General features: G+C 43.8%; 1 protein-coding gene across 8 annotated transcripts in view; it reads right to left on the reverse strand.

Moving 5' to 3' along the window:
• MAX (MYC associated factor X) overlaps nt 1–13,273 on the reverse strand; it is a 29,667-nt gene extending 16,394 nt beyond the window's left edge. For 3 of the 8 annotated variants that reach the window (XR_008493834.2, XM_054449909.2, XM_054449913.1), the window contains exons 1-3: nt 10,760–13,273; nt 10,004–10,030; nt 2,210–2,317 (exon numbers count right to left, since the gene is read on the reverse strand). Coding sequence is in view for 6 of the 8 variants with exons in the window: in XM_054449909.2 (XP_054305884.1) it covers nt 2,210–2,317; nt 10,004–10,030; nt 10,760–10,795 (171 nt within the window). In the remaining 2 variants the exon portion in view is untranslated. The remainder of the gene's footprint in view (nt 1–2,209; nt 2,318–10,003; nt 10,031–10,759) is intronic. The other 5 variants (XR_010123738.1, XM_054449910.2, XM_054449914.2 and 2 more) reach the window with 3 other exon arrangements.
• Between the last annotated feature and the right edge of the window lie 1,812 nt (nt 13,274–15,085).

Here is a 15,085-nt window from a genome sequence, read left to right on the forward strand (position 1 = left end):
ACTTTTCTGCCGGCATCCCCTGCCACCATCCCTTCACTCATTCCACTCTACCCACTCTGGCCTCTTTGTTTTCCCTGCCTGGCCCAGGAATGCTTACAGGTTCCTGTCTCAGTGCTACCACACTTGCCTTCCCTCTGCCTGGAATGCTCATTACCAGACAGATGCACTATTCTTTGCTTCACTTTGTTCAAAGCTTTGCTAAAATGTCACCTTGCCAGCAACACTCTTCTTCTCTGCCATAATTAAAATTGCAACTCTTCTTCCCTGTTTTTCTCCATGGTACTTACCTGACATAATACATATATTTTAAATTCTTACTTCATTTTTTAATCATTTCCTCATCAGAGCAAGAGCTCCTGTTATTGTCTGTTTTGTTTACTGCTGTATTCCCAGTATCTAGGATAGTGCCTGGCATGTAGCAGACCCTCAGTAAGTATGTGTTGAACAGCATGAATGAGTAAATAAATAAGCCACAACAAATGACAAACTATTCCATTTGTAAGACTACCAAATTCAAACCTTCAACTTCCTTGAAGAAAGAAAGGAGAAAATAGGATTTAGAATAATGTAATTATAAGGACTTAAGGAAGAATGTTATGGCATTGTAAAATAGGCTGGATAAGGAAAAGGTATAGTTGTGATCCTACGACCCACCTCTCCCAATGTATTCAAACTTAAGAATGCCTAAGAATCATCTGACTGCTTGTTATAAATACAGATTCCCAGGTTTCCCTCCAGAAAGGCTGATTCAGTAGTGAATCTGATGTGGGTGGTCCGCAACTCACCCCTTGAGAAACATTGCCCCAGTGCTACTCCTGGTTAGATGTGAGACTTAGGAGAAGGCAGCTCTTGTCCATATAGTTTACCAAAGCAATTTTAATTGATACTTTGGTACAGGAATAAGCACCAACTGTCAACAGGTCAAAGAAGCCTAAGAGATAATCTTTGGCATGTGTTTACTTTGACTAAAGGGGTGAGTCTGTCTCTAGTCATAAAGATTTCCATGGTACTTAGTGTTGTACCCAGGAAGGTTGTTATTCCAGGTAAGTACCTTGGTTTAAGGTCATTAAATCAAGTCCACACTAAGTAGGCTTAACCCATGGCAAATTCTGGTTTTGCAATACCAGGTATGCACATGGCCTGTTTTGTTCTTTATAAAGGTCAGACCTTCTCCATGTTTACACCACATGGAAAGCCACACCTTAGATAAAGTATAGAGGCCATAACTTATCAGAGTGACAATATAAAAAATGAAAGCATAAGGGTTCCAAATTTGATCTTGGATAACCAAACAAATCCAGGACCCCCACCACAGAACTAAATCAAAGTGCACCCAAAAGCAAAGATTGTTCTTAACAGAATAGTTCCTTCTTTATAAAACACTGGATCACTAAAGCAAAAACACAGGTCCTCTTCCCAGCTTGCCAGTTATTCCAGTGAATTGCTGCAGACAACTACACTCTCTGTCAAGGATGGAACTAGCTGTGCAGATGTTTTCTCCAAATTCCAGGGAGTGACCCTAACCCATAGGCTTTTACTCAAAGCTTCTAATTTTGTTTTTCAAATGTAGAAACAGCTGGTGCCTAGCCCTCCAGGGAAAACGCTAGGTTCCAGAAGGGAGTGGGGAAGAATGGTTATTTTTTTTCTGTTTCACATGAACATGTCTCTTCACTCAAGTCTTTTGTCCCACAGCTTAAAATGCTCTTTATATGCCTTGGAAATAACAATTATTGGGGCTGGAAAATCAGTGGTGCCCAGGTTGTTTTTCACATACATTACATACATTTCTGCAAGTGCTCATTTACAATAAGTATTAACTTTGAACCATAGGAAAGAAATTCTCATGGAGGTCTAGGGTATTAATGACCTCTGGAATCTTTGCTGTTATCCCAAACGAACTCTTGGCCACTCTTTATACTATAGTGTATAGTTATAATTTCTTGAATTTATTACAAATAATACAAATTTTGAAAGATAACTCCTATCGTTATCTCACAAATAGCTCCATTATATCTGACATATTTTGTTAAGGATAAACTGGAGTAGGTAAGGTGTGCAGTGATCCTCCAAACAGTCAAAAAATAAGGCAACCATGCTACCTGAATATCTCTGACTACATTTCCTTCCCAATAGGTGAGTGCTCTGCTAAGCTCTGCAACAAGTTCCAAGCTAGTAGTGGCCAGCTACTCAGCTTTCTCAGGAAACTCACCTTCTCTCCTTGGAGTGATGGGACTGAGTCCCGCAAACTGTGAAAGCTGTCTTTGATGTGGTCCCTACGTTTTCGTTCCAGTGCATTATGATGAGCCCGTTTGTCTGCCTAGAAGAATGGGAGAAAGAACACATTAGGAATGTCACTCCTTTTGCTTGGTACAAGGTGGGTGGGGTACAGCCTGGAAGTACACGCTGTCAGCAATGTCCCTGGCGAGTGGACTGGGAAGGATTTCTCGAGGTGGGCAGTTAGGAGTCTCCAGAATTAGGCTCTGCTAAAGGGGGAGAAAGGGGTGAGCAACGCTTGCGACAGGAACATCCAAAGTAGCTCGATGCATCCAGCTCATGCATAAGTAAAATAAAAGTTATTCAGGGGGACAAAGTGTGACTCTCCTGTAACATCAGTGGTCCCCCCCCCCAACTTGCTTATGTGACAGAAGAGCCACCAGTCTGTGGTTAGGAAGTGACTAGAGAAAGCTCCAGTGGCCCCTTCTTAAGATGTGATCACCTCCACTGTAAGAGATTCCCCAGATGGGTGTCCAGAGGAAGAAAGAGTTAAGTCACTGGTGCTTCTTTAATGTGAAACCATCACCGTGAGTCCCAAGCCCACTAAAAGGCACTAGTGTAAGACCTTCTCACCAAATAATACAACAGAAACTAAAATGTCTATAAAACCTAGATGCATGAATTTGAGATCATTATGACAGAGCTGATAAGATGACAACTGAATTCTGAGTTCCTGTTTTTTAAAAGTAGATCCAAGGTGCTATCCTGCCAAGGGCTTCCTTGCACACAGGCAGTGCCAGACAGGCAGTTCTTAGAGGGCACAACTTCTGATACCACATACTCAGAATAAATTCCCTCAGGTACCTGTGGCAGGTCAGGCTAATTGGCAGTATCTAAATATCCAAGTCTAAGTCTTAGCCTGCTTGGAATCACAAAGAACAGTCAGCTGGAGATGGACCAAAACTGCCAACACCAAATCAGGAATGGCAAAATGCTCTGGCTTCAGGCAGAAGAGACAGCGCTGGACAGCATGGTAAGAGCACTTCAGCAGGTCCCCATTAGAGGGGTCTCCCTCCAAATGGAACACAAACAACCCAAAGCAAGGAGAACTTCATTGCACCTACACTCTAGGAATTATGGAAATTATGCTCTGAACATTCACCTTGAATGCACAAGGTTGCACTGAGTTAACCTAGAGAGCCAGTCTGTACATGGGAAGTTCAGGTAGCTTAAATCTACACACAGAGAGGGCCAGAAATTCAAAAAATGGAACAAGAGTAAATAACTTGGCTTAGCACAAGAATAATGCTGCCTCACATGAATCCTTGTACTAGAGAAGATGTACAGACAAAAATCTATCAAGAGTTGTGAGAATGAAAGGACTTGAAATTCTCCTGTTATTTAATCCTAAAAGTCCTAGTCATTACAGAGGAAGAGGAGGCTGGGCGCACCTGTGGTCATCTGAGTTACTTCCTGGTCTCTTAAACATAATACCTCACCTACAGCTCTGTTGAACTGGACATGTGGTTCCCATGACAACCATGGTTCTCCATAGCATATCTCTCTTTTGAGGGCAGATGCCTGGAGCACTTCTAAAGTTGTCCTAATCTTGTTAAGTCTGGATTCACTATAAAATGAATGTTTACTGAACTATAGTGACATATGAAATATGAAGCTGAGAGGACAGTCAAGTTTGGAACACCACGTAACCTGAGGCTAGAGGTAGGTACTCTGTATCATACAACTTTAGAGCAAAATTATAGATGCCTTCTAACAGTAGCATGAAATAGCACGACAGAATTGAACCTATTTAAGTATCTAGTCCTTTTGAACTTACTGTTGTTCCCTCTGATCATCTACATAAAGGTAAGTTGGGCTGGGACTATACCTAAGGAGCTTAAAGGCCAAAAGACAACATTTGGCATGTGTCTGCCGCTCCTGTTTGCTATATACTACCTAAGGTGGTTTATTTACATGCAAATTAATCGCCCATCTTTGGTCTCCAGAGCAGCCCAAGATACTCCTGTCTACTAAATCACCCTGATTCTTGGCCCTCCTCCCAGCTAAGAGCTGTGCACCAGAATTACCCACAACCCCTCTTGTTGATACAAATAAAATTCTAATTGTCTGTTTTCCTTCTGGGAGAGCCCTGCAAATCTCAAACGACTAGAATGAAGTTGCACTTGGTTGCACTAAAGGGGTGGAGTTAAGTATAATCTAACACCAAAATCATCCCCACAATGCACTACCCCCTCCCATTCACTGAGCTCTGAAAGGACTCAAATGGACAAGTCTCTCGGTTAGAGGATTGTAAGTGAACTTGGCTGTAGATCATGAGCAGAAATCTTGGCTTCTCATCTGGGGAGCCAGCCAAGTTTGAGAAGTTGGCTCAACAAGGAAAGGCAGCAGTCCACTGCCTGGTAGAAAGCCTGGGCTGGGGACTGTTGTTCTCAAAGTAGTGGATGGAATTTCTGTAGCGGTTCCAGGCCCAATTTAACTAGCAGAAGAGTGGAATCTTACACCAATCCCTGCTGCCATGTCCATCCCTGAGCTACTAGTGGAGTCAATTTTAAATCTCTCAGAGACAATGGCAAGGATGTATTTTTCTCTTCCCCAAGCTTGATTTGAAAGAACAAGTTAAAAACATGCAGAACTAACAAGCCTAATTCCAGGCAACTCTGAATTAAATGTTATCACTAATGTTTTGAAAGAGCACATGAAAAACAGAAAAACCTTTACACAAGGCTGAGAATTCTCTGTGGGAAACATTTCCAAACCACAGATCCACCCAGACCGATAACACTGCCCGCACCTCATCCCCACCCCCATTGGAGGACTAGTTTGCAGGCTTTATCACTGCCTTGTTAACTGTCTTCGCTTGCTGGCAACCCTTTTTGAGAGGGCCAAGATTTCAGAGTTGAAGAAGAAAAACTGGGTGAAGACTCCCAGTGTAAGGCATCTAATATCCTCCCAGAAATGCAAAACTGGTTTTAAAAAACAGGGCCAAACAATTGTCTTGAACAAATAAAACTCTACTCAGATGAGCCTGTACTGAGAATGATGTTCAATAATGAAAATGAATGGTACAGAAAGCCCCCTTGTGGAATTAATTAGGCCCTATTCTAGACCACAGAGGTATTCTTGGACTGTACAGCAGGCTCCCAAACATCTCCCCTACACATCCTATGGGAACAGTGGCTGGACGCTGCCCACTCTTCTAGTACGCTGGATTTGTACGTCTGGATGTCTGCCAGAAAACCCTTCCTCCAGGGCATCCCTAACAGAAATACTAAGGGGCTATGCAGTGGTCCACAGATGCTCAACAGAAACTCCCGCACCAAATCACTTCCAGCTTTGACATCTCTGCTAAAGTTTTTATTCAATCTCTCAGTTATATTTCTACCCAACTTTCCACACTGGTAGCCAGAATAAAAATCTTCACCTACAATTTGTCCATCTTTGACACTACCAAGCACGTGTATCTTAAGTGTTGTTAGATGTTGAAGGCAAACATTATTTTGCTAGCCAAGAAGTTGCTACGTTGGCAAGAAGTCATCTAGGCTAAGGAGGTCTGTTCAAAATTGAGGGAAATCTCTTGAAATTATTTCCTTCCAACTTACTGCACAGAGACTGCATCTTTGTTCAAGGCATCACATCAGTCAGTAATCTTATTTCCTCCAAGTTCTGGGCAAATAGCATGGGGAAATAAATGCTTCATTATTCCAGGATGCACAAGGTTCTCCAGAACAATGCCATGTCTTGCAGGCTACCTGACAGCTAACCCCACCTATAAGGGGAATCATCTCAATTCTAATACGGAAAATTCTCGGCATATAGGGAATTAGTTGCCCACTAAATATTTACTACCTTTACAAAATGTGAAGGTTGTATTTTAGAGGGAAGCTTATGTTGCTTATGATTCTTATCAAGCTATTCTTATTAGAGACTAAGGACACGAGAATACACAGACCCAAAAATCTCATCCGAAAAGATCTATTTCTTACTTCTGACAGATAAGAACAAGATAGGATAAAGCTCAATTTCTAAGCAACTTAAAATACTCATTTTAATCAACCCAAAAATTATAACATAAAATAATGGGCAGGTAGGATGGGATAAACTCACCAAGCTCCCTAAGAGAAAGACACGGATTTCAATTTTCCAATACCTGTCCTGCTTGTAGCTGATTGCCTGGTATACATTTCCAACATTATCTAATGTATGTATTTGTTTTCAAACTTTTTTCTTTTGGTGCCTAAAAGAACTGGCAAATGCTATAATCCAAACAGGGCCTCATACTATAGCCATTTCAGAGAAGGATGCCTTGGTCAGGAAATTTTAATTAAAAACCAAGCTGAATTCTTTGACCAACTATTTCACCATTACTGGCATCTTGGAAAAATTCTTTTAGACATAAGAACAACTTTTACTCTAACACAGGCACATTTAGGAACTAACTCTGGCATTTCTGTTATCACTGTCAACACTCTAAGCGGAGAAAAAGTACATGCATCGTGCAGCACTTTTGCCATGCAACTGACTGCAGGTAAAACAGACAGTAGTTTCCTGAGTGAATTCCAATCTCGGAGGCTACCAAGTTCGTTCTCTTCTGAATATTCCTAAAGAAGCAAAGAGCTCTGAGAAGTTAAAAATATTTCATACCAGAAAGGTCCAGAAGTGGAATTGCACAAATCTGTTTTCAAACCCCTAACAGGTATACTGCAACTGCAACTCACTCAGGTGCCATCAAGGATGGTCACTGGAAAAAAACTTGCATTTCCTGACCAACACACTAACCCATACATTTCTTGTATATTTTCACTCTTTCCTAAAGAAATTTCCCAAACAGAAATAAAGCAAAAGGAAGCCCTTGCAATATGATATACCTGTCTCAGAAATTTATCTTTAAAATGCAACCTCTTCCCTCCAAAATATAAAAATAACATCAGTGGGATTTTGCGATGTATTGAATTTAGTAATAAGAATACTCTTTGGGGTTACTTCCTTTAACAAAGCTTACTGGTCACTGCAGAAGCTGTTTTCCATTTGTACTGAAGCAATAGAAAAAAATATTTGCCAAATCAGTTTCACTTTCTGTTAGAGTTAGCCTAACTTCCTAACTCTGTTCTCAGTATCTTACATTTCTCATGTAGTAAGGCCTAGATATTGTAGTGACATTATAAAACATACATGAATGTTTTATATTAGGATCCACAGAACCTTTTTCAAATAACTTTTTCAACTTCTTCTGTAGTCCTAAATACCTAAGTATTTGGTTGTTCACAGTCCACATCTTTTTTTAAACCTTTTTTCTAAGGCAAAACTTAAGAATAGCTCCCTCTTAAATTTTAAAAAATATATTTATTATCTATATTAAATATTGAGAAGTAAGCAGATGCATTCACAGAGGGGAAAAAATGGAATCTTTTTACCCTACACAGTCACAATAGTTGTTTGATATACTATAAAATTTGTCTATAACACATCTGCTTTTTCTCTCCATGCTGTTGTAATTACATTGTGCAGAGTAATACTTAGAAATCTCAACAAATAGATGTGTTAAATTAAAAACAAAGTGTCAAACCAACTTCCCTTGCCTACCCCCAAAATCAAAAGGAAAAACCCTAGGCACCTTAATAGCAAACTAAAAACATCCAGACAAAACAATGAGATTAGCATTCCAGGAAAGCAGAAACATTGTAATAATTTAATAAACAAATTTACATCAACAATCATATGGATGAAAATTTTGAAAAGCAGAAAGCTTTCAAGAACTGTGAGCCAAAATTTCACCAAAAAACAAAAAAAAAAAAACACAACTTTCTCTTACTGGGAAGTCAGTATAATTTCAATTCAAAGGACAATTCTGCAAAGGAAGGCTAAACGATCCTTACCCTCCAACTCTGATCAAGCCCTGGCACAGATTTTACAACTGGAGACTTGCAGGGAAAAAAAAAGTTTTCAACAGACTAGGCCCCAAACACGAAGGATAAAAGCAAATGAGAAAAAGGAATTCAATTTTCAAATATATGCATAAGTATATGAGACTACTTCAAGGATAAATAAAATAAAACAAATTATCTTTAATGACTATTACTCAGGGATAATTTTTAGGACTTCTGGAACAACTACATCCCTGGATTTTATGGAAATATCAGCTCTCAATAAATAAGTTTTCTTAATGCCTGTCTGCTTAGACAACCTGCACAATCTTTGCTTGCTCTAATGAAGAGCAGGTATAACTGAGATGGCTTGCCTTTATCCTGTGGTTATCAAGTTCTTATACCAGAGGTATCAAAGTGACATCCTGCAAATTCTAACAAGCCCCCAAACAGTTGTTCCACACATCGTTTTAAAAATCAGAAAAATAACATAAAGTTTTAGATTTCTAATCTTTCTTAAAAAATAGGAAGATCGGCTGGGCGCGGTGGCTCATGCCTGTAATCCCAGCACTTTGGGAGGCCGAAGCCAGCAGATCACGAGGTCAAGAGATTGAGACCAGCCTGGCCAACATGGTGAAACCCCGTCTCTACTAAAAACATAAAAATTAGCTGGGTGTGGTGGCACGCGCCTGTAGTCCCAGCTGTTTGGGAGGCTGTGGCAGGAGAATCGCTTGAACCCAGGAGGCGGAGGTTGCAGTGAGCCGAGATAGCGCCATTGCACTCCAGCCTGGCGACAGAGTGAGACTGTCTCAAAAATAAATAAAATAAAATAAAAAATAGGAAGATCTGGCAATACTGACCCTTCACTCCTACGTAACAAACCACTGGAGTTCAGTAGTGCTGACTTTTTAGAAGAGGCACTGCTCTCCAGTACCCAAGCCCTCATCTCTTCCTTCTTTATTCTTTATGGCCCTCATGGGCATTTGAGTTTTTTACCCCCATTCTACACACTTCTTACTGCTCCCTACTATCAAATATTAAACACTCTGATATACTTATTTCTCTTCCCCTCTCTGATTCTGATTTATTCTGTGTGTATTCTTTTTTCCCTCTAATCTATTCATAAAACACCCATATTACTGTCCCAGACTCCAAAGACATGAAATTAGTGCTTATCTAAATCCACAGAACCATCTACTGAGAACATTAATATCAAAACCCTAAGAAATTATTTATAACATTATATGGTCTCATCCATCACCTTTCAGCAAAGCTGTCTCTGCAATGCCACTTTTCTTCAGCTATTTTTTAATTTTCTTTATACCTCTTCTTCAAATACAGAGAATCAGACCATAATAACTTTATGTGACACTTTGATGATGTAACGTTTGGCTCCTCTACATTTCCAATTTTTGCATTAGAATACCATGTTGTGCTAGATTCTACGGGTCTATAGCAGTCACATGACTTGGTTAAAGGCGATTATTGCATGTGGCTTCAGCTTCACACAATTATACAGATATGGTTTAAAATCTACTTGTTCCTAAGTAAATCTTCTGACCACTTTGCCCTGAAATAATACTACCACTGACTTCAGAATGCTGCATTTCTCATTTCCACTTACATAGTGGCATCTGGATCCCCTATCTGAAAACTACAGAACAATTCAATTCTTTGCATACAGCTCCTCTTACTCACCTAGAATCACTGAACTTATCACCTGAGAATCTAGAATAATGGGATTTGCAACCCCCACCCTCCAGAACCAGGCCCCACCTCACCTTAGTGGTTAACATTAGAGTTTACTACAATATTAAAAGTAATAGTACGATCTCTTTTTCTCTCTGACCCCAAAAAGAAATAGAACTGAACGGAAATAAAAATGAAATGGAGAGTAGGAGACGTACCGCAGATTGAAACCTCGGTTGCTCTTCCTGGAATAAGAGAGAAAAAAAAATAGAAAATATAGAAGTTATTTTTACACTTAACATTCAATAATAAGAAAGAAAATGCCGGCGGCAGAGGAAGCGGAGGGTGGGGAGTCAGCCCGACACCCCTTCCTCCCTCCCCACCCCTTGCCCCCACCCTTCCACCCTCGGCGGGATCCGGTAGCGGGGTAGAGGGGTCCCGAGCGCCGCCCCTCCTTCCGGGATCCGACCTGGGCCAGAGGGGTCCCGAGCACTGTCTCCTCCCTGCAGACCCAGCTCGGGCATCTAGGCACCCCCAACCCCTCTCCGCCCTTCCTCGTCCCCCAGGATCCGCGGGTCACGGGAGGAGAGGATCGCAGTCCGAAGGGGCAGGTCCTGAACGCCGTCCCCTTCCCCTGGATCCGGACAATGGGATCCCGGGCGCCCCCCATCCTTGTCCCCCGGATCCTGAGCCCGGGAAGGTGGGAGCGGGAGGCCGCAGCACTCTCCCCCACGGGAGAAGGTGGGGGTCCCAGAAGCCGCGTGTCTTCCCCCAACCTCCAGTCCCAGGAGGCCGCTCCGGCCAGGAGCCGGAGGGGAGCGAGCCGGGAACGCGACGGAGGCAGTCCTGGCCCCGAGGGGAAGGGGAAGGAGGCGGCGGCAGCCCGGCCCCCTCCCGCCGTCGCCCCGCTGAGAGCCCCGGCCGCTGTCCCCGCCTGACAACCCGCACGGGAAGGAAGAAGCCCCAGGACTCACGTCGCTCTCCACCTCGATGTCATCGTTATCGCTCATTTCCTACGGCCCAGGGAGCGGCCACTGCAGCGGCGGCGGGGAGGGGAAGGGGTGAAGGGGAGGGGGAAGTCACCGACAACAACAAGCCGAGTCCCCCCCACACACACACTCACTCACTCACTCACTCGCTCTCTCACTCACACACACACACACAACACGGGTAAGAACCACCTCCTCACTGCAGCACCGGATCAACGGCGGCACGCACGCCCGGTCGGCCCCCGCCACGTGACCAGGCTCGCAGCGCTGGGGCAGCCGAGACTTGTAGTTCTTGTCCCTCTGACAAACGGCCCGGGTAGCTCCAGAAAAACTACAAATCCCGGAAGAAACCGCATCCAGGCGTCGCCAGCCCGGCTTGTTGACGGAGCCCAAGGCGCCTGCGCGTCCCGGGGAGGCGGGGCGGGGAGAGCCGCGGCGCGGCGCCTCCTGGGAGTCGTAGTCCTCAGACCGCGAGTTGTCAGGAGATTTTCCTCCCGAGGCGGCAGAGGAGGCTGCTGGGAAGACAGGACACGTGGAGGGAGCTGGAGCTCCTGGAGCCGGGCACCGTCTGCGTGCTGGACGCCGGGCGCAGGGGACTGGGTGGAGTCTCTGGGGGAGTAGCCGGCTGTCTAAATAATGCTGCCTCTCTTTGGTGTGACTGGTTATACTTTGTCTTCTTCATACGGAGTGGTTCCGTTTTGCGCCTAGGGGCGTAACCCGCCCGGGAGGGAATCTGGCTGCGGCGGACCAGGGGGCGCGGCTCGGGATGCCCGTGCGAACCCTCGGGGGCTGGTGGGGAGGTGTCAGTGGCAGGTGTTTCGTGGTGCTACCGGACAGGCAGAATGACCGACCTCGCCGGGCGACCGCTCCCAGCCGCGAGAATCCTGTATTCATTTATCCGGGAGTGACCATCCTCGCTACTCAGCTACTCACGTGAGGTTCCAGCGTTCACACAACGCGAACCCTCAACTACTATGGACGTGGAAGTAAAAGCCCCTTCGGAGTTTGTTGTAGCCCAGGCAGTTTAGGCAATATCCCAGCTCAGAGTACCATAATTAAGATTGCAAAAAGGATCAATATGGGAAACTTTTGCAGTTCCCTGTCCAGTTAAAATCATATTTATATACTGTGGCATGAAGTGTAATCACATCCATTCCACCAATATTTATTGAACACTTAACATGTGCCACAAGGGGATGCCATAACGGATAAGACCAAAACCATCCCTGCCTTCATGCAGCTCGCAGCTGTGCAAGCAAGCGTGCCGGCCCTGCCGCCATTTTAAGAGTGTGCAACAAGTCCCATGGGAAGGAAGAAAACCATAAGAAAGACACTTTCCACCCTGAGACAAAGTACCCATACTACTCCTTTACATCTGCTCTCCAAAGTGAATGACATCTTGAGCTTTTCCCATGAGTTACTGATTCCCAGATGAATACCATATTATCCCTGACTTTTGAATGTGGAAATGTGGGGATATGTCACACACAATTCTTGTGACATACATTCCTCAACGTGAGCATGTCATCCATGCTGAAAAGACAAATGTAAATGTGGTAATTTTTCCTTGACATTTTTTCCTTTAATATCTGTTGTATTTCTTTCTTTCTCTCTCTCTCTCTTTTTTTTTTTTTTTGAGGTGGAGTCTTGCTTTGTCGCCCAGGCTAGAGTGCAGTGGCGCTTTTTTGGCTCACTGCAACCTCCCTCTCCCGGATTCAAGCGATTCTCCTGCCTCAGCCTCCCGAGTAGCTGGGGAAGGCGCCCGCCACCGCGCCCGGCTAATTTTTGCATTTTTGGTAGACACAGGGTTTCCCAACTTGGCCAGGCTGGTCTCAAAACTCCTGACCTCGTGATACACCCTCCTCGGCCTCCCAAAGTGCTCACGTGCTCGCGCCTATAGCGTGAGCCACCGTGCGCGGTCTAATATCTGTTGTATTTCTTATTCAGTGATCCAGTCCTACTGAAGTCTGCACATCTTTGCAAGTGAACTTACCTTTTCTATATGCTTTGTCTCATAGTGTTCCTTTCCTGCTGAGTTGGGGAGACAGATATAAGCAGACCATTATGTGATAAGAGTTGATGGGCTATTGGGGAGACAGACGGCCACTTTTGAGTGAGTTAATTAACTGGATACTAGAAGTTAAAGCTAATTGATGATTACAACAAACAGTTGTTGGGTGCCTGCTATGAACAGAGCACTCTAGGGCAACCCCGGCTACAAGTTAAAATCATCCTAGGAGCTTAAAAAAATTCCCATCCCCAGGCGACACCCCAAACCAATTAAGCCAGAACCTCTGAAGAGGAGATCCAGACTGAAGGGTTTTTTTTTTTCCAGACTGAAGGATTTTTTAAAGCTCTTCCGGTAATTCCAGTGTGCACCCAAGACTGAGAACCACAGCTATAGACGATGCCAGAATAAATAAGATAGTTTCCCATTGAATTGTATGCTTTTAAAGAGTGAATTTTATGGTATGTCAATAATTATATTCCAATAAAACTGTTATGAAAGAAAAATAAGATAATCTTTACCCACGTGGAATTTAAAACCTGACAGGAGTAAATTATCAACTCAAATAATTGTGATGAAGACAAATTATGTAAGTGTCAAATTGTTTGTACAGACAGTGAATGCTGTAAGAGCTCAGAGGAGGAAAAAGGAGTGCCAGGTATGAGGTGGGGTTAGGGAGGTGTTGGTGACCAGGGAAGTCTTCTTAGGTTGTCAGTTGCATTAGGGTAAGGGCTGGGTCTCCAAAGACCACATAACATTTTGCTTATCGTGAATAAGGTGGACTGAGGTGAGGAGGAAAGGCTTTCCTGGTAGGGAGACTGGAGATTTTAACGCATCTCCTTTTAGGAATCTATAGAATATGAAGACCTGTCAACCTGATGAAGAAATTTGACCTAATAGACATAACACTGCACCCAACAGTTGTAGAATATGTTGTCTTCAAGCACTCATGGAACATTTACAAAAATTGACCATGTACTTAGCTATAAGGCAAATCTCAACAAGTTGTTTTTTGTTTTTTGTTTTTTTTTTTGAGACGGAGTTTCGCTCTTGTTGCTCAGGCTGGAGTGCAATGGCGTGATCTCGGCTCACCACAACCTCCGTCTCCCGGGTTCAAGCGATTCTCCTGCCTCAGCCTCCCGAGTAGCTGGGATTACAGGCATGAGCCACCACGCCCGGCTAATGTATTTTCTGTAGAGATGGGGTGTCTCCATGTTGGTCAGGCTGGTCTCGAACTCCTGACCTCAGGTGATCGCCTGTCTCGGCCTCCCAAAGTGCTGGGATTACAGGCGTGAGCCACCCTGCCCCGCCAAATCTCAACAAGTTTTAAAGGACTGTAATATTAGTGTATTCTTGGACCTAGTGCAATTGAAGTAGAAAAATAACAAAAAGTTAACTAGAAAAGTCTCATACATTTGGGATTTAAGAAACTTTTAGGCCGGGCACAGTGGCTCACTCCTATAATCCTAGCACTTTCGGAAGCCAAGGCGGGAGGATCACTTGAGATCAGGAATTCGAGACCAGCCTGGCCAACATGGTGAAATTCCTTCTCTACCAAAAATACAAAAATTAGCCAGGTGTGGTGGCACATGCCTTTAATCCGAGCTACTCGGGAGGCTGAGGCAGGAGAATCACTTGAACCTGGGAGGCAGAGGTTGCAGTGAGCCTGGGCAATAGAGCGAGACTCAGTCTCAAAAAAAAAAAAAAAAAAGTAAACTTTTAAATGACCCAAATGTAGGGATTTTCATGAGTGAGGCACATACACACAGGAAAGAACGAGGCAGATGAGAAGTTTCCTTAGTGTTCCTTTTCAGTGTTTCTCTGATGTGCATCTAGGACTGCAGGAACTCATTTTCATCCACACTTGAGTATCTTTGGTAAAGCCCCAGGTGAGCTTATCAGGGCTGAACTGCAAACACATCACAAGGAAGCTGGTAAGAAATACAGAACCGCAGGCCCCACCCGGACCTACTAAATCAGATCTACATGATAACATTATGCCCAGGTAATTCATATGCACATTGGAGTCTGAGAGCTGTGATGAAGAGGGAGTGGACTAGCGGTGGTGTGAGCAGGTGGATTCCTTCCATTATCTCTTTAGCTCTTTTAGAATTTGGCTCCCACACTACCACTTGACTAAAATCACTCTTCCAGGCCACTAGCTATCACTTTATTGCCAAATCCAAAGCCTTTATCTTATTTGACCTGATGTTGGCCATCTACGCTGTTGGCTACTCCTCTCTTGAAGGCCAAGAATTCCTGTGCTTTTCTCCTTCCCACCATCACTGTTTGCGTTCCAGGGA

This window comes from Pongo pygmaeus, chromosome 15, assembly GCF_028885625.2.
Source record: "Pongo pygmaeus isolate AG05252 chromosome 15, NHGRI_mPonPyg2-v2.0_pri, whole genome shotgun sequence".
Lineage (NCBI taxonomy): Eukaryota > Metazoa > Chordata > Mammalia > Primates > Hominidae > Pongo > Pongo pygmaeus.